Genomic DNA, 18,838 nt, shown 5'->3' on the forward strand with positions numbered 1-18,838 from the left:
AAATTCATACAGAAAGTTACAAGCTGGATGCATTAAACGACGAAAAACTTAAAATATTGGGAATTCACAAAAACCATGTACGTATTTGTAGATAACTGGACAGATGCTAGAATGTGAAAGCTATTTACGCTACACAAATAAATGCTGTGTTTTCAGTAATGACTGCCAACAAATTCGTGCAGCACCAAAAAATAAACACACTTGTCAATTTTACATTTACACACAAACACAAAGATTCTGGCTCAAAGAATCTCTCTAACCTCGAGCAGTGAAAGCATAATCAATATCCTGCTGTTCAATAACTCAATATTTTGCTTACTTCCTAACATCATGATGTTTATTTTCCCTCTTGCCAACCTGGTCTGCCTACACTTGGCTATATTTGCCTCCCCTCGCTTCTCACTCTGGGTCAGTGAGTGATGGTTATCTGACATTGTGGGTTGCATCAAGGACATGAAGAAATAAAATGTGACAAAATGTGAGTGAGTGAGAGAGAGTAGGAAAGTGAGAGTAAGAAACAGTGCTTAAAGCGACTTCATAAATATTTGGACACCATTGAACACATAGGTTGTCTACAGCTATAATAAAGTTAAACTTAATACCTCATTAATAGCACTTTTAATTAAATTTAAGATCAAAGATGCAAGGGAACTACACAACAAAAGAAAGAGTAAACTTCATGTAAACACAGCCTTGAGCCCCATTATGTCAAGTTTGAAACAACTTTGACATACAGTACAGATTGTTTCCTAAACATCATCAGGGAATGGCTTTAACCATAGGGTGGTTTCCCAGACACGGATTAAGCTTAGCCCTGGACCACCCCATGAGTAACTGTTATTCTCAAGCCATTTTCCAAAAAACTTGACTTTTCCCATTTCCAAACTAACTAGATCACAAGCTGGCAAGCAGTGCCTTAAAATTGTCAGACACCAGATGCATTGTGTAGTATCAAAAAATTTAAACCAATTGTTTTAAACTGAGGTACACACACCAGTGCGGACAAGGGTTGTCAACCTGCTGCGACACTTTTAGATTCAACTTCATGGATTTATTCATGACAAAGTAATATATAAAGAATCTCAGAAGTCTCTAAGAATGTCAATACAAAAACATAGAAACACCTCTGCATCATTTACTATTACATTTATAGCTTGTAGTAGATCCTCTTATCCAGAGTGTCTTACAATTTTTATCACATTGCAGATGTAAAGTGTAGTTCTTATGGTATTTTCAAAGGACACTTACTGGTACAACATGGTGTTCCTGACTGAGCTGGGAATAAATCGTGTGCTTTACTACATAATGGGTCACTATAGGCAGACCGAGATCTAGACCTATAACTTTGCTAGTCATTAAGGTACAGATTTAGCTGTCCTGGAAACACACAGACCAATCGCATATGTTGTACATATCACATATGATGCTACTCAGCCAATCAGGTCTGTACTGTTTGATAAATGCTACGATTCAATTGAATGACATGCACAGAGCAGGGCTCCAGACACTGCTATCCTGGGGCCAATAAAATTAGGTATGAGGTAAAAGCTCTTTTGGGATACTTTAGGTGCTCTTTTGGGAAATTAGGCACTTTATTTTAATATGCACCTTTTTTAAAAAAATATGCACTTTTTTGTCTTTACTGGTTATCATTATGTTTTGTGAGCAACTTAATTTAAACTCTGTAAATACTTTTTTGCCAGAAACTCTTTTAAACTAAGTGTTGTGTGTGTTTTGGTATGTACCTCTTTAAAGCAGGGTGAAGGGTTGCGGATCTGCTCCAGCATGGCCCATTTGACGGTGGCTTGCCGGATGTTTCCATCGTACTCCCGGGAGCTCTGTGTGCCGCTAGGTGTGCCTCGTGATCGCTCGTAACCCGGCTCATTAAAGTAAGGCTCTGCCACCAGGATCAGAGACTGGACTGACACCAGCACCTACACACAAACAGGAATGGACACAGACAGACAGGGATAGACAGGCAGGGAGACACACACATGGGGACACACGGGGACACACACAGCATCGATAGATTACAAAACAGGCAACAACACAGAGAAAAGTAGTTTGGTTATGGAAGGAAAAAGTAAAAATTCTAGTGAAAAGTTGCTACACTATATAAAAGAGGGTTGCTCTCTTTTAAATGTTTCATCTTTAGAAATTTTGGCAAATCTGTTGATTTTGGATCAGTTTTGTAAAAGCTTATTCTGGAAAAATCATTCTGTGCCTCAGCTAAATTTATTAAGTAAAAAAAAAGGCTTAAAATGTATCAGGGGACTGCAGATTTGCTGTAATAAATTGAATAAATGAAAATGATAATAAGGCGAGCTGAAGTTTCTGGTGAACTCCCTACGGAAAACGTGGACCATGACAGAGCTCTGTAAACACACACAGTACTAAATGATTCCCGTGTTTGAATTGGAGATCAGCTCGCCGCCTCTTCTATGACCTTATGGCCATGTCCTGTCCTGTCCAGTGGCCGATTTCCATGTATTGATTCAGCCAGACGGACACTAACTGGAACGGTAATCAATGGAGACATCTCTATGAACTGCTGGCAGAACTACAGGACAAAGCCCATGGGGAGTGGCAGGAGGACAGTAGAACGTATGTACACAAATCAATATCAGAGAGAGCTGGAAAGGGAGAGCAAGAAGGAGGAGGAAGGAGGAGACGACAGGGAATGACTACTGGCTGTTGAGAGTGTGGTGGAAATGTGCATGTGCAAAAGCGAGTGTACTTTTACTCTGCCATCCTAACACTTAAAATAACTTACATGAACTATGGGTGGGAACATTATACATATATACACACACAATGGCACCCCACTTTGTTTAGCAACTGGCCTTTCCAATTATTCCAGCTGCTCTCTTTCTCAGTGGACAAACTGATATTTGGTAAAAGACTGAAAAGACAAGAGACTAAGGGATTCGTGAACAACAAATGAGACGAGACTGACCTGTAAAAAGCTAGAGGTCTGAGGATTCCACTTCTCCTCTGGACGGCCATGCCAGGTGTTTAGAATGCTTAAACACACCTGAGAAACACAAGAGAAAGAGTGAACACACAAAAGTAGGCGGAGCTTTTGGAATGCAAATATACTTATACCTTCCATTGTGTTTACCAAGACTTACATAACTGTCCAAAAAAAACATTTTATCTCCATTTTTTAAGAGATTCTTGTTTGTTGCCAGATTTAATCATATCATCTGCTATTTACACATTGTCTCTTTACCTTTACTTCCATTAAAAAGGAAAATTATTCATTCATTCATTGTCTGTAACCACTTATCCAGTTCAGGATTGTGGTGGGTTCGGAGCCTACCCAGAATCACTGGGTGCAAGGCACGAACACACCCTGGAAGGGGCCGCCAGTCCTTTACAGGAAAACACACACACACACACACACACACACACACACACACACACACATCTAAGGGCACTTTTGAGTCGTCAACCCACCTACCAAAGTGTGTTTTTGGACTGTAGGTGAAAACCGGAGCACCCGGAGGAAACATACAAGGACACAGGGAGAAAACACTCCTCACAATCACCCAGAGCGGGACTTGAACCCACATCCTGTGTGACACTGTGACACTACTTGCTGCGCCACCGTGCCCCCCCAAATGAGGTTTATGAGATAAGAATTTACTTCATTCTGCAAATGGACTTTTTCATGATACTTGCATTTTTGGACAGTTATAGCTTAGTACAATATCCCATTAATAAGCAGTAGCCGTATTTGGAAGGTGCATTTTAACAACTGGATATAGATTAAAAACTGTTGTAGCTCTAGTGCAATACTAAAGAAGCAAATCAACAGTGGATACCAGCCAGACTTACTTTGCCATCATTGTAAAGGTTAGGATTGAAGCGGACACTGTGGCCACCTGTTGTCTCCAGGTTGACCAGTGGAGGGGAGTTTGGATAGTCCTGCGGAAAATACACGTCAAACTCAAAGCAGCCGTTGGCATAGGGAGTGTCTGCTGGACCTGTTATCAACACCTGAGAGAGAGAAAAACAAGAGTAAGACTGTTACTATCTTTACTATTAATGTATACAATGCATCAGGCACCTAAAAAACAAACAAACAAACAAAAAAACAGTATTAGTGGTATCATCTGCTTAAGTTTGTTACAATGTTTCATTGTAATAAACAGTTATGCCATGAATTGGATCTAGTTCAATGTGTTGATAATTTGGTTACACTTTATGACTTTCATTTGGGAGATCAGCAACACCAGCACGCTCAGAATAAACTACAGTGGTTTATAATGAGAAAAAAAAAAGTTACTTCGATGATATATATGAGAAAATTGCAGATGCACAAGTGTGTATCAGTCTTTAGTCACTGAAGTGTCTTTTTGCTTTCACAATTTTACACCAATTGTAAACCAAACCAAATTTCTTTCCACCTCCCAAAATGTCCACCTCCCTATGGTTGCACCATTAACATGTAATAAGCATAATAAGATATAAATGAACTTAAAAATTAAATTAAATTAATGGCAGACCAAATAGCAAAAAAAATTATATTGTGTTCTCTTGTGCTCACCCTTTCCTTGAGAACCAAAGAGACTTTACCAAAATGCATGTTTTTGAGCTTATCCACATCACACTGTGATTGAGACAGACTCCGGACAGTAACCCCAGCATGTGCCCATCTGCTGAGAGCAGCTGTGTGAGCCTCCATGCTCCAACAGAGCCTCCCACTACACATCTACAGCTTTAGAACAAGGTACCTCACAGAGAACGACCAAATGAACAGAGGAAGAAAGAATACAGAATAAAGATGACAGAGTCAGAAAAGAGTTAAAGCTATAGAATGGTACATAGTTGGGAGTTTGGGCCTGGCAATTGTTAAAATTAAACAGAAAATACAGATATATAGGCAGATGTGTAAAGAGAGTGAGCTATGAGGAGAGACAGACAGAGAGAAAACAGAGATGAGGGTGATAGACGGAAGATGGTGAACGAGAGTGAGAGCAAGGGAGAGAGCGATATGAGGTGTTAGGAAGGCTGTAATGGCATCTAGTGATGCTCTGGCTGCACTTAGCTGCAGGCATCCAGACTGCACTCAGGCGGCAAGGCTGTTATGACACAAGCATTCAAACCCAACACACTTTACCACATCTCTCAAACACACACACCCACAAAATCTGGTGTATCTACTTTAATATTAATGACCATTAAGATTGTATGATTGCACTGAAGTGTACAATAAAATCACCATATTTAAAACATCAAATACAACTATTGCTAAGAGCTATATTTTAAGCTTAATCTAATTTAAGATTAATCTAATTTTGAGCCACATATCCTACAAACCCTATTTGCAGAAACGTTGGGACACTTTGCAAGATGTAAATAAATACAAAATGCAACCGTGGGCAAATCATTTCAACTCTGTATTTATTTGAAAATGGCTTAAAGACAACATGCTTAAAACCATGTATGTGTATTGCTCTTTCAATGCCCATTTTGCCAGGAACACATTCCAAAAAAGTTTATATTGAGGTATATTTACCACTGTATTGCATCACTAATTCATTTTATTTCACCCTGTGGGTTTTGGGAACTGAGGAGACCTATTGCTGTAGTTCTGAAAGTGAAAAGTCTTCCCATTTTTACTTGTTATAGGATTTTAGCTGCTCAGCAGCTCAGGGTCTATTACAGAGTTTGTTTCATAATGCACCCATTGTTTCCAAAGCATTACAGGTCTGGACTAATTTAGCACCTGGGATCTCTTACCAAGCAGTAGAATGTGAATTGGCTTGTCTTACTGAAATAAGCAAGGACTTCATAGATAAAGAAATAGTCTGAATGGCAGCATGTTTCTACAAAAGTGTATATCATTCAGCATTAACGGTGCCTTCACAGACGTGCAAGCCACCCTCGCCATGCACACTAATGGACCTCCAAACCATCACGGATGCTGGCTTTTTATGGTGCATGAGTATCCATGATTAAGAAAACAAAAACAAACCCAAAACCAGTTTGATTTGTCACTCCACAGGATACTTTTCCACCTCACCTCAGTCCATATAAATGAGCTCTGGCCCAGAGAAGGCAATGACATTTCTAGATCCTGTTTATATATGGTTTCTTCTTTGCATTTGTGAATTTTAACTTGCATTTGTGAATGCAGCGACGATCTGTGTTCAAAGACAGTGCTTTCGGGAAGAGTTTCTGAGCCCATGCAATGATTTCCACTACAGAAATGTGTCTATTTTAAATGCAATGCCACCAAAGATAACAGCAAGCCAATACTTGTTTGAGCTTTGTCCCTTGCATATAGATTTATCCCTAGTCTCACAATATTTTAAAAATATTATGTACTGTAGATGATGAAATCCCCTAGCTCCTTATTATTTTAAGTTGAGAAACATAAGTCTTGAATTGTTTCACATTATTTCACAGTCCCCATTATTTCCACTCCTCATTTTCACCAATAAGCAGCACACAACTTTACCCAATATCTTTATAACGTGTTGCTAGTGTAAAATTCAAAATGGGCATGTATTCTGAAACCTTGTTTTTGTAATACTTTGAAATATAATTTTTAACTGATTTGCATATCATTGCATTTGTTTTTACTTACATTTTGAGTGCTTCCTAAATTTTCTGGAAACAGGGATTGCACATAACATCCATATCACTCAAACATAAAATTCCCACTTACAGTCAACAAAGAAACCCTTAGATAAGACAGGCAACAGTGATTAACCATGAATGACCCTACAATGCTAAACAAGAAAAGCAACAAAAACGGTGCCTATCCCAATGGGTCTGTCACTGTAGATGTGTCCAGAGTGAACACGGCAGTGCTGGAGCTGGAGATGAGACGAAGGCATAAGCCACACTGATATTTGCAGTTTTAAAAAGAAGCTGGTCACATATGAGGTCAGAAGCACCCTCAAATGTCAAATACAGAAGGAGAAAGAGTGTGCACTCAATAATGTGTTTTCATGCACATTCATAAGAGGAAGTGACAGTGAAGAGGAGACTGAAAATATCTGCTGTAAAAATTGACATTAAAGCAATGTTGCTATAAATGCGAATGTGTGTTTGCGTTTTAAAGCATTAGAGAGATTGCAATAATTCAGAAAAAGTGTAGAAATTTTGGTAATTCTGGGACATGAAAAGGGAGTGAGTGAGGTGTTTTAACTCCCAGGGCAAAAAAAAAAAAAAGCAGGTGACAACAACAAGCATCCAGTCATTTCCTATAGAAGAACGTGATTTGTAGCCATGATTCAGTGACAATCTGCAAGTGACACCACGACAAGCGATAAATCATGCTGAGACTTTCTCAAATTTATGCAAATAAAGTTATGACGCTGTGAAGTGACATTCTAAATGATTGGCTGCATGAAATTCTTTGAACCAAAATGGGCAAAGCAGAAAACAAGAAACAGAAGCCGAGACCAAACCCGAGAAATACTCTGGAGCAAAATCCCAAGGCAAAACAGAACGAAACAAAGACAGAATTCTGTAAATGTGAAGACAAAATAGAAGAAAACGCTCAGCAGAACAAAAAAGAAACATGACCGGTCTTTGCATCATTAGAGCCATAAAACACTGTAACTGTTTAACGCATCCTTGACCTCCTGATACTAGCGGCGAGAGCCACTGTGAGCACAAGCGCCCTGCTGTTTTTCACCTATGGTCTATTAAAGAGCATATTAAACTGATATTAAACTGATCTCTCTTCTCGTTTTTATTTCTTTAAAAATGCTTACTTCCATTAAATGCATCATTGTGTTTAAAACATACAGGTTAGGCCTTATTTTTTTTGTAATAATTTATAATATTTTGTGTAAATCATGTAATTTCAAGTAAAAAGTTAACAAAAGACCTCCAAAAGTTCAAGCAAAGTTTTGCCTTATGCCTGAATCAGGGGTGCACATGTGTCTGTGATAAGGCTCATAGGTGGTACTTGGAGGTTTTGATTTGATAACGGATGGTACTTGGTCTAAAACGTTTGAGAACCACTGCTCTAAGGCACTGAAGTTGGATATTTTGTAAGCAGAGTATTTGAGGTTTCTGTGGCTTGGGCATGTTTTATACAGGGTTCAAGCACGTGTAGAAAACATTTGCTCCTATGAAGGCGGAACAGAGAACGTATACCTTCATGATGTCGAGGCGCTCTTCGTCACAGCGTACAAACACGCTGGAGGAGGATGAGAGGGGCAGTGAAGTGGAGAGAGTGACAGCCTCTTGTGCCAGCCTGCGTGCTCTCGCGGCACTGTTGGCGTCACTCGCGTTCTTCACCTGTGACATGTAGTGGTAGTTCACCTTGAAGACCAGCTTCGCGTCCTCGTCCTCACACACCATCTCGAAGGTATCTGTACAAGGCAAATGGACACAGGAGAGAGACTTATGTTAGTTAAGCGTCATCACTCAGCCCTGGTCTACTTTCTCTTAACGTAAATGTGCAGAGTCAAGTGTCCACTTAAAAAACATCACAGGGCTCCCTCTTCCCTCTGAACAGTCTCCGAGCTCCTCCGCTAGTGTGTGTGGGTGTGTTTGCGTTTGTGCTTGCTCCAGCAAGAGCGCATAGCAGTGCAAACCTGTTTACATTCATGTCAGAGGAGATTACCTCAGATGTCTGCAGGCCGGCCAAATCGATTCTGGCAGAGCAAAACTCCGCTCATCAATCAGAACACACAGAGATGAGGAGCGACAGGACGAATAGCTCTTCTACCCAAAGACAGGCGACGAAGGACCAGTATCTATCAATCCATCTCTCTTCTGTCTGTCTGTCTTTCTAACCATCTCAGACTGTCTTCACTCCCTCTCTGCTGGGGGCATTTCGTGCAGGTATGGGAAGCAAAATAAAGGTGGCTTGGGGAGAAAGCCCAGCCCACTTCCCCAGAACTGTGATTATAAAACAGGCATCAAATATTGCCTTCGGACACGCAATACACAGTAACTATATTTTTTTTATCTTCTTCTGCTCTTCCTCTTAGTCCCCCATGCAAAATCAATGGTCTTTCAACCTACACCCTTCCACCCTTTCTGGCAGTAATCGCATTACAAGCAACAATTCTATGAAAGAGGGAAAAAAACACTCGTTTCTGCTAAACCAGGTATGTAAATTTAAGGAAATAAGTTACTATTATGGAAAATTAATCATCCCCTAGTTTCCTCTCATTACGTCAAGTTTAAGTTATTAAAGTGACTCTGTCCATCTAGAGCATCCTTAACTTTGTTTTATAGATAACAGCATGAAATTAGGCCAGAAATATCAAATTCAAGTCTTTATTGCCTAACTGACTTCATGTACAGGGTGGATAAATGTGTGCACACCAGAATTTCTTTGTCGCTTTAAGAGTCTTCAGAAAGTGGGCTATTACAGGGGGGTGCAGCAAGGCAAAGGGATGAGGTGTGTTTGAGCACTACTAACACTGTTTCAACCTTTCAGTACTCACCAAACTGTAGTTTTTTCATAGCGGCAACAAACTTCTCCTCCAAAGAGCGAAGGATAGACAGTGGCTTGGGTCTTGCTGCCGCTTTCCTCGAACACTCTGCCATCTTTCGCTCTGCCAATGGAGAGAAAATCATCAGAAACCGAGCCTGTGTGCGTTTGTATGAGTCACTATTATGTATGCATATATTTTTTGTGTTTGTGTGTGTGTGTTAGTTCCACAACTTCACTCCTGTCATTTCCCTGGAATGTGAGCATCAGCAACAGACCATACTCAAATACAAAGACTATGACATTTTGTTGCTTCAGCAAAAGTGATGTGTCCAGTCATTAATCTCTTTCACAGCCTGACAAATTAACCAGCGAGTAGAGTAAAAGCATTTTACAGCAAAAGATCTCATATTTAAATGGCCTCTTAAGATTTTCCCCCTTCGCTTTGACAAATGACAGTCACGTCGTTACAAGGCGACTACACGAGTGCGATTCTTATCTAGCCTTGCTGACTAATGATGATGGCACCCGGCAGAACATCTCTGCTCCAATAAAACACAGCAGAGCTGGGTATTGGAGGGTTGTTATACCAGCAACACAATTAGGCACCTATATTTAGCGGCTTTATGGCATTTCCAATTCTCATAGAGATACAGGTTCCATATGCGCAGGAACGTCCTGTTTAATTCCTTGAAGCCTTTAATAGGGCTGTGAGTGCATACTTCAGCTACGAGAATCATAAAGAAAAAAGGAGTTATTGATAGCTTCATTTATTCTTGCTAGCGTTGGCACGCTACAGTTAAGAATTAAATGGTGTTAAAGCATCGGGGTCAATACTACGTGATAACCACTGCTTCAGACCAATCAGAGGCCAGACCAATCAGAGCTGTGGCCTAAAGTATAGAAAAGCAGGGTGTAGCTTTGATCCCCTGGACTGCCAGAAAAAAAAAAAAAAAAAAAAGAGGCGTGGACTTAAAGAACATCACTTTTTTCCTCCTTCATGGCTGGAATGCCCTTGAGCAGGGCACCTAACCTCCACCTGCTCCTCAAGTGCTTTAACTGGTGGCATGAACACTACAGGTGTTTGCGTACTCAGCATGTGTTTGTGTGTAAAGGTTTCTCACTAGTATAAATATGTTTGTGTGTTCACTGCCACTGATGGGCTAAATAAAGAGTCTCATTATGAAGTATCATTTCTTTTTATTTATAGGAATTCACCAAGATAATGCTGACCTGAATATCAAAAATAAATAAATACAATTTAAAAAAGGGAACCTAGCATTAAATATTAGTACTATTAACATAATCAATTGTTAATTGCTCTGTAAAGCTCAAAATCAGTTATTTTCCAACTTATGCTAATGCTATAGCTAAGTGACCTCACGTGTAGGGAGATGTATATTATATTCTCATGGCAAAATGTCAATTTAATTTTAGATTTAAAGCAAAAAAAGGTATATTACACTGAGGTACAGGAGTTTCTTCATTTCCACTTTATCTAAATGAAATCTGACCTTACATGCTTTAAATAATTAACCCATTCTGGCCACAATTTATTCCCCTCGTCTACCTGTAATTGGTGGGTGGGATTTTTTTTTTCTTTTTTTTTTTTGATACAGACACGCATCCCTCAACAGCGAACGACCTGGGGCAGATTTCTCCATCTTTAACCCTACAGAGTGAAGAATGACACTCTTCTTTACCCAAAAGCACCTGAGTATACTCATATATCTGAGCAGCCTGTAACGCTATGACAGGTGCTGCTATTGTGTTTACTTTGAGGGAGAAACTACATTTGTTGATTGTCATGTTGCTGATGGAATCAGGAGACTTCACCATCTGAGAATCAATCAATGTCAAAATACAACCAACCAACGAAAGCTGTTTTGATCATTAACACAATTTGGGCATGTAACTTATTTCTGAAATATTTTGACATATATTGTTTAACTATTTTTACCTTGGCAGTGTATTTCTAATGTATTTCCAAACAGAACTAGACAATGTATTTTATTTATTTATTTTTTATTGGTCTTAATAACCAACATTTCTAAAAGTATTTAAACAAGGTCAGTGCTAGTCAACATTATTTAAAAAAGAAAATGTATACTACATTTATTTTGAACATTTAGACTACTTTTGTTTAAATCATTTATATTTAACACTCTTGGTCAAGGAATATAAAAGTAGATTTTAGGGAAATGCATTGTATTTGCAGACATGGTAAACAGACCGCACCTTAGACTGCATCCATTAAGGTTTGCGCCAAAAGCATAAGTTTAATACAATGCTTGCACGCCTGAATATGTGAACCTAGAATATTCAAGATGAATCATCAGTAAATGCTGATTGGACAATTATGTGTGTTGAAAAAAAAAAACATTAAATAAAATGCATGCTTTAAACAAGTCCTTAAAAGAAACTATCGGGGCAGAGCATCACTCTGAGACAAGGGCAAAATGTGGGTCTCTAACTTTAGCCAAATGCATGCACACACACCTACCTCTGATTGACTATAACTGGCCTGAATAGAGAGCAGCTTCGTTTTTAAGTCTCATTCTCAACCCACTAACCTGACACAACTTTTACTGTTTGTGTCCTTCCTTAAATATAATACAAAACGTAACAGTACTGAAAGTTTCATTTTTAAAAATTTTATATTAAAACTAATTCATTGCATTTTTAACATACAAGTCCATCATATTTTATTTTCACTTCCCTACAAGATAGCCTTGTGAAAATCAAACTGCATTTTTCTCTTACCGTGATTGGCCTGTCTGAGGCTTGTTGTTGCAGCGTACACAATCTCAGCTGTTCTCTGGATGTCTGGTACAAGCAGAGTCAGGCCCTCTGGCTCTGGATCGGACGGCTCAGTCTTCATCACTCCTTTACTCTTGTCTTTCTTTGACCTTGGAGATAAGACAAGAATGAAGATGAGAGATTGCAAAAAAAATATTTACCATTTTAAGGTCTAAAAGATTATTAAAAAAAATGTTTGCACATATTTTTTTCTGGTGACAAATACTGAAAATTACACAATAGATAACAGCGAATCTCAACCAAACCCTGGTTATCATGAGAAAAGGAAGAGTTGCTAAGCATGGGATGTTATTCATAGAAACCAAAATTATAAATATTCCTCAAAAGACAAAGTTCTTAATTTCCTGTAATCTTTAAAGTAAATGTACAGTACCAGTCAAATGTTCAGACACGCCCACTCAGGGAGGGTTTCTTTTGTTTGGGGCTATTTGCCACATATTGTAAATGTACAGTACCAGTCAAAAGTTTGGACACTACCACATTCAGTGGTTTTTCTTTATTTTTTATTATTCTCTACATTGTAAATGAAGATGGAAGACATGGAAACTATGATGGAACATATTTAATAGAAAACAAAAAAGTGTTAAAAAAAACAATGTTTTAAATTTTAGATTCTTCAAAATAGCCACCTTTAGCTTTGACAGCTTTGTACACTCTTGGCGTTCTCTCACAATCAGCTTCATGAGGTCGTCACTTGGAATGATTTTCAATGAACAGCTGTGGCCTCATCAAGAGTTCATTTGTAGAACTGTTCGCCGCCTTAATGTGTTTGAGGCCATAACTTGGGTTGTGCAGAGGGTAGGGGCTGGTACACAGTTCTATACAGTGACTAGCCCTGTTCCACCAAAAACTAATGGGATGTGTCCAAACTTTTGACTGGTACAAAAATGGCTGATCACTATGAATAACAACATGATCTAAGCAACATGATCAAAAAAAAAAACATGGACTTGAAGAACTTACAGCAGAAGGAGGCAAGACTTTGTTTCCTTTTGTGGACAGTAAACATCTGTAGTAAATATCTGTATGCTATAAATATGGCTTAAAGAGAACAGGACGGAGTATTCCCTTAATGTGACTAAATAAATAAGACACAGCTGAAGGTGAAGTTGCTAACCCAAGAGGAAATGGATAAAGGTGTCTCAGATTTCAACCTTGAAAGCAGCAGGTTGTAAATGCTGTCTGTGCTTTCTTTTATATACTTGAAGTGTATGGAATCTGAGCATGTGGAGAGTATGATTTGTTTTGAGGTGTAATTGGAGTCGAGTTTTTAATCCGTTCTCTGTGTGTAATAAATGCTGTGGGGCTGACTTCATTCTGGGTTTGGGAGGTGAGCACTGACAGAGCAGTAACTCAGAGAGAGAGAGAGAGAGAGAGAGAGAGAGAGAGAGAGAGAGAGAGTGTGAAAGAGAGAGGGTGAAAGGGAGATTAAATTTGTTACTGTCCGTTCGTTCTTCAGTCCGTCTGCGCCCTTGAGCCAGAGGACTGTCTTAATTAGCTCCGCTAACGTCACCTGAGGAAAATGCAGCTTCCACCTCAGACTATTCTCTTTTCTCTCCTCTCCTGTCCTTTTCTTTCTGGCTCTCTCTCTCCCAGGCTCTTTATGAAAGATGTATGCTCTGAGATGTGTACAGTATGGAGGGGATTACTGGAGTCTGTGTGTGTTTTTCCATCCAATTCTCTGCCTCCCAGAGGTAAAAGAATCCGCTTTTGTGTTTGACATAAAATATTCAATGTTTACTGCTTCTTAAACACCTTGCTGTAGGAGCGGGTTGTGTGTGTAGCTGCCTGAGATGCATGCAGGGTTTCTGACAGATTTTCATGTTCAGCTGTCGTGCTCATTCTAGGCGGCACTGTGAACATGAGTCCCATCAGCTCAGGGAGGGCTGTAAAATTACCAAACAAATTTTCACTTACGTGCTGGTTGGTCAGACAGGTGTCAAATGTCGTAAAATGCAGCTGAGAGTTTAGCCCAGTACACACGGTGTGATAACACTGGTTCTATATGATCCATATAATGTGGTAAGAGACCCTACAGCTGAAAACATGACTGAATTTTTTGCTGGTAAACATGTACCAAGAGCATATTCTTGCATCACTCAAAACCACGGTGGATCTGTCCGAATATTTTCAACAGCTCAGTGGCAATTCAGACCTCCAGCGTTCAGGGTACGACCCTCACATCGGGTCAATGCCTGGGAGGAGTTTAGCATGTTCTCCCTGTGTCTGCATGGGTTTCCGGTTGCTTCAGTCTACAATCCAAAAACACATCGTGGTAGGTGAATTGGGTGAGTGAATTTGTTCATACACAGCTCCAGGGACCTGGAGGTTGTGGGTTCGATTCCCGCTCTGCGTGACTGCCTGTGAGGAGTGTGGTGTGTTCTCACTGTGTACGTCTGGGTGCTCTGGTTTCCTCCCACAGTCCAAAAAACACAAGTTGGTAGGTGGATTGGCGAATCAAAATAAGTGTCCGTAGGTGTGAGTGTGTGAGCGAATGTGTGGGTGTGTGTGTTGCCCTGTGAAGGACTGGTGCCCCCTCCAGGATTTGTTCCTGCCTTGTGCCCAGTGATTCCAGGTAGGCTCTGGACACACCGTAACCCTGAACTGGATAAGTGGTTACAGGCACCGAATGAATGAATGAATGAATTAGTTCATAGGTGTGTGTGTATTTGAGAGGGGCTCTGATGAACAGTGTTCCATCCTTTTGACCAATGACTCCTGGTAAGCTCTTGATTTGCCACCAGCCTAATCAGGTTGAAGTGGTTTCAGAGGATGAATAATCACACAATGAATTTAATGTCTTTGGACCGGCTGCTGTGAAGTTTGTTACAGTATACATCACAAGTTCATTGGTCTGTGATGTTGTTTATGACGGCAAAATCATCACTGAATATCCCACAGTGTAATCCAGACTTAATCTGGGCATTCTTGCAGTTGGTTTTCATCAAGGTGACTTTAAATTGAAACAATATTTCAGTGGTATGTTGGTAGTATGTTTTGGGAGTGTTGGTTCATGTCTCTGGTCAAACGGCAAAGAGCTTTTCTATGTCTTTCTGTTGCAAACAGATGTAAACTGTCATTTATTTTAAAATTTATATTATAAATATATTTTATGATATTATGTTATCATATTATAAACTTATATAATTTATATTTAATAAAATTAGCTCATAGTCAGAAGCCTTTTTTTTCCTCTCAACAGACTGCATGGGATACTTTATTATTTTGTCCAATGTTTTTCCCATGTAGCTATTAGTGTTTATTTTGCTGAAATAATTAAACACTATTTAAGAATTCATGGACAACTTAATTGACGGTGACATCATAGGCATGTGATCATGTGCACAAATCAGGGTGGGTACCAGGTATGAACTCACCCTCATGTCTCTCAGTGAACAGCAGATAAACCCTCACCTGAGGCGGTTGGTGTAAGTGTCCACACATGTCTTCATCTTGGCCAGAAGCATGCCGACTGAAGTCTGGCTCTCAGAGCGTTCGTCATCCTCTTCTTCCTCGCTGGCATCACCTGAGAGAGGCAGCAGCAGAGGCACCAAGCCCGTGCAGGTGGAGATTGCACGGAGGAGCTCCAAAAGTGCACGATACAAAGGAACATGACGAGCCATGTCTAGTACTGAGAGACAGAAAGAGAGAGAGACAGAGGTTCATTCAAAAGACTGTGCTCACATGTATGTCACTAGCCATATAAGCTGTCATAAAGTCAAGAATGAGCTCACATTGCACCCCTTCTACATGCATGAGACTAGCAACTACTAAACCTAGAACCAGAAATAATCTTTCAATTTCAGATCAAAGCAGAGCCAACCATCACACTTTATTACACATAGTACATTCCACCCACTCAGTAATGATTTCTCACTGGTGCTTTATTGGTAAGCCTTATGATACAGTTACAATGAGAATGATGGCAGAATTACAGATGAATTGCTACTTTCCAGGCATAAGCTTAGTCTAATTATTCATTTTTCTAATAAATTTAACTGACTAGTGTTCTACAGCTACTGCAGTTTTAAAATGTCCTTGAGTATATGAAAGTCAGCCTATAAATAAAATGTATTATAATCATTAAAACCAGAAGGGAAAAGCAAGGGAAAAGTGTTTTCTACACCTTCATAATTCCCCTTCGCTAGCCCTAAGTGGACCAGAGAGTGACTATAAGGTCACAGAATTCTCCTGCTGGCTGTTTGGGCAGAAAGCCAAGAGGGAGAGCAACATTCAGTGAGAGCGAGCGAGAGAGCTAGAGCATGAGAGAGAGAGCAAGTACATGGAGGCGTAAATGAAACCAGTAGAACTCTAAAAGACTCAATTTACAAAAGGGTCAAATGACAAACTGAGTACCAGAGGTGGCTAGAAAATGGTTTCATTTTATACATAACACTAATGGATTTGTACCTTTTAGAGCATTTTCAAACGTTTACATTTCTACTCAAATCTGTTAGTGAGCAAAGGGGTGTATGTTTAACCCGAGCCTGCCACGTGAAGGGCATCAGTGTTATGTACTTTACTACTGGTCACTCCTTATCGTTTGCATTACTGTTAGGTCCAGTTAACCTATACAGCAGAATAAAACCATAATGCTGCCTGCACTAGCGAGTACGATGCTTTCTGTTGTTCAAGCACAAAACTGTGTCAGTCATGGTCAGCTGAACTCCTCGTGACAAGACTTTTCAGCCACACAAAAGGTGTCAATGACAATCAAGAGTAGACTCCACCCGTAAAGAGGTCCATTTGACCCATAAACCCTCTTTAGACATGATCTCTCTCTCTGCTGGACACAGCTGTAGAAAGCAGCATGAAAAGCTGCTTGACTGTGATGTGTGTGGGCTCTGTGTGCTTAAGTGCTTTAGGGGGTGGGAGGGCGGCCATAATCCATTTGTGACACGTTCATGTCTGAGAGAGAGAGAGAGAGAGAGAGAGACTTGACCTCAAAAAGAAAATAAAAAGTAAGTAAAAAATAATGGGGAAAGAGGAAAAAAACAAAAGTTTGGTCGATACGAAATAATTCTGATATCAATGTGAACAGTATAAAATCCACTGAAACTTCCAGAACAAAAAAGAAACATGACATCAACACCAAACAAACCTATTAGCTCTTTCAACATTAATATAAATAGAATTATAATTTCTATATAAATTTGAAAGTGAGTGCTGAATTGATGACAGTGCCCTGTAATGTAAAGTCAGTGACATATGCTCTAAATAATGTATATTGAAATAAATCATTGTTATAAGTTTATATTGCGATATATATTAATATTGAATTATTATCCAGACCTAAATCTAGGTTTAGCACAGAATAAATACGTTTTTTGGCATTTCTTGAGTGAGTAAAATCCGCCCTCTTACATGGGCAAATATTAATAGTGGACAAAAAAACTATTACTGTAGTAAAGGCTTCACAATTTTAATCACAAAAAACTTTTTTATAAAATTCAGATGATTTAATTTGCTAGCTCTGTGATAGCATTCGAGTGTGCTGACTGCATGAAAGCAAACACAGGCCGAAAGTGCTACAAAAGTAATCAACTAGAGTTACAAACTAGTTTCTGTGGTAATTCAAACAGTAAATAAAAACTTGGACAAGACAAACTTCAACCACCTACAAACAGTAGTTATTTTCCCCTTCAAACACACACCAAATGTTCCATCTTAAAAGACGCAGACTGCAAACAAACCAGAGATAGCAGCAGTTCCCTAGAATCACAGACATGGCCTTAAAAACTAAACAAAACAAACCAAAATTTAAACCAAGATAAAACTCAAATAAATTAATACAAAACTTTTAAACCCCTTTTTTTCTTTTGCCATTATTTCATTTTTGATCATGATATTGAAAATGATACATTCCCTTTTATACTTTATGGTCAATATGGTAATCATGTGAATCAAGTGAATTATGTAATCAAGTCAACATAATTCTAATTATCTGAGATCTGATACTTCAACATGATCTCACCCACTTTTGTTTTTTTTTTTTGGCATGCCCGTGTGCTCAACTGATCTACTAATTCCTCTTCCCTCAATGTCAGTCCACGTTGTGCATTCACCTTGCGCTCCTCCTGTTCTAGTCTGTCTCTCCTTCGGCATCATTTCATTCAGACTAACTGATTTACTGCACACAAATACACACGTCTCTCTCAACTCCTCCCTCTCTCTCTCTCTCTTTCATCAGACATTCAGAGCCATGTGCGATTGGGTGGATGATGAACAGCGTTAGCTTCTGCTCTGAGGACGTGGGGACATAGGGACATGGGCAGGAGTCCAGTGTGACCTTGTCCCCAGGGTTGTTCTGGACTACCCAAAGCTTCCAGGAGGGGACTGAGACAAATGGGACAGGCAGCAGCTCAGGGAAAGCTCTTGAGGTGATTAACAATAACCATCAGCCAGTAAAGCTCCACTTCCTTCCAAGTGTAAGAACTCAACATCTGAAAAGGGGTGTGTATTCTGACGTATTAGCAGAGGGGGTCTTGGAATTGTAATAGTAACACAACCTTAGATAAAAGTATTTCACAGTGCTCTCACTGCAGAGTTACAATTATTCATTAATAAATATTACACAATGCAATTACTTGGGTATTTCATTTT

The 18,838-nt window shown here is 39.4% G+C and overlaps 1 protein-coding gene across 6 annotated transcripts in view; it reads right to left on the reverse strand.

The window, feature by feature from the left end:
• Window positions 1-18,838, reverse strand: part of birc6 (baculoviral IAP repeat containing 6) — a 125,700-nt gene that overhangs the window by 11,601 nt on the left and 95,261 nt on the right. For all 6 annotated transcript variants that reach the window (XM_066671079.1, XM_066671048.1, XM_066671053.1 and 3 more), the window contains exons 67-73: window positions 15,650-15,866; window positions 12,179-12,324; window positions 9,429-9,539; window positions 8,125-8,342; window positions 3,841-4,002; window positions 2,957-3,034; window positions 1,746-1,934 (exon numbers count right to left, since the gene is read on the reverse strand). In XM_066671079.1, the coding sequence (XP_066527176.1) occupies window positions 1,746-1,934; window positions 2,957-3,034; window positions 3,841-4,002; window positions 8,125-8,342; window positions 9,429-9,539; window positions 12,179-12,324; window positions 15,650-15,866 (1,121 nt within the window). The remainder of the gene's footprint in view (window positions 1-1,745; window positions 1,935-2,956; window positions 3,035-3,840; window positions 4,003-8,124; window positions 8,343-9,428; window positions 9,540-12,178; window positions 12,325-15,649; window positions 15,867-18,838) is intronic.

This window comes from Hoplias malabaricus, chromosome 1, assembly GCF_029633855.1.
Source record: "Hoplias malabaricus isolate fHopMal1 chromosome 1, fHopMal1.hap1, whole genome shotgun sequence".
Classification (NCBI taxonomy): Eukaryota; Metazoa; Chordata; class Actinopteri; order Characiformes; family Erythrinidae; genus Hoplias; species Hoplias malabaricus.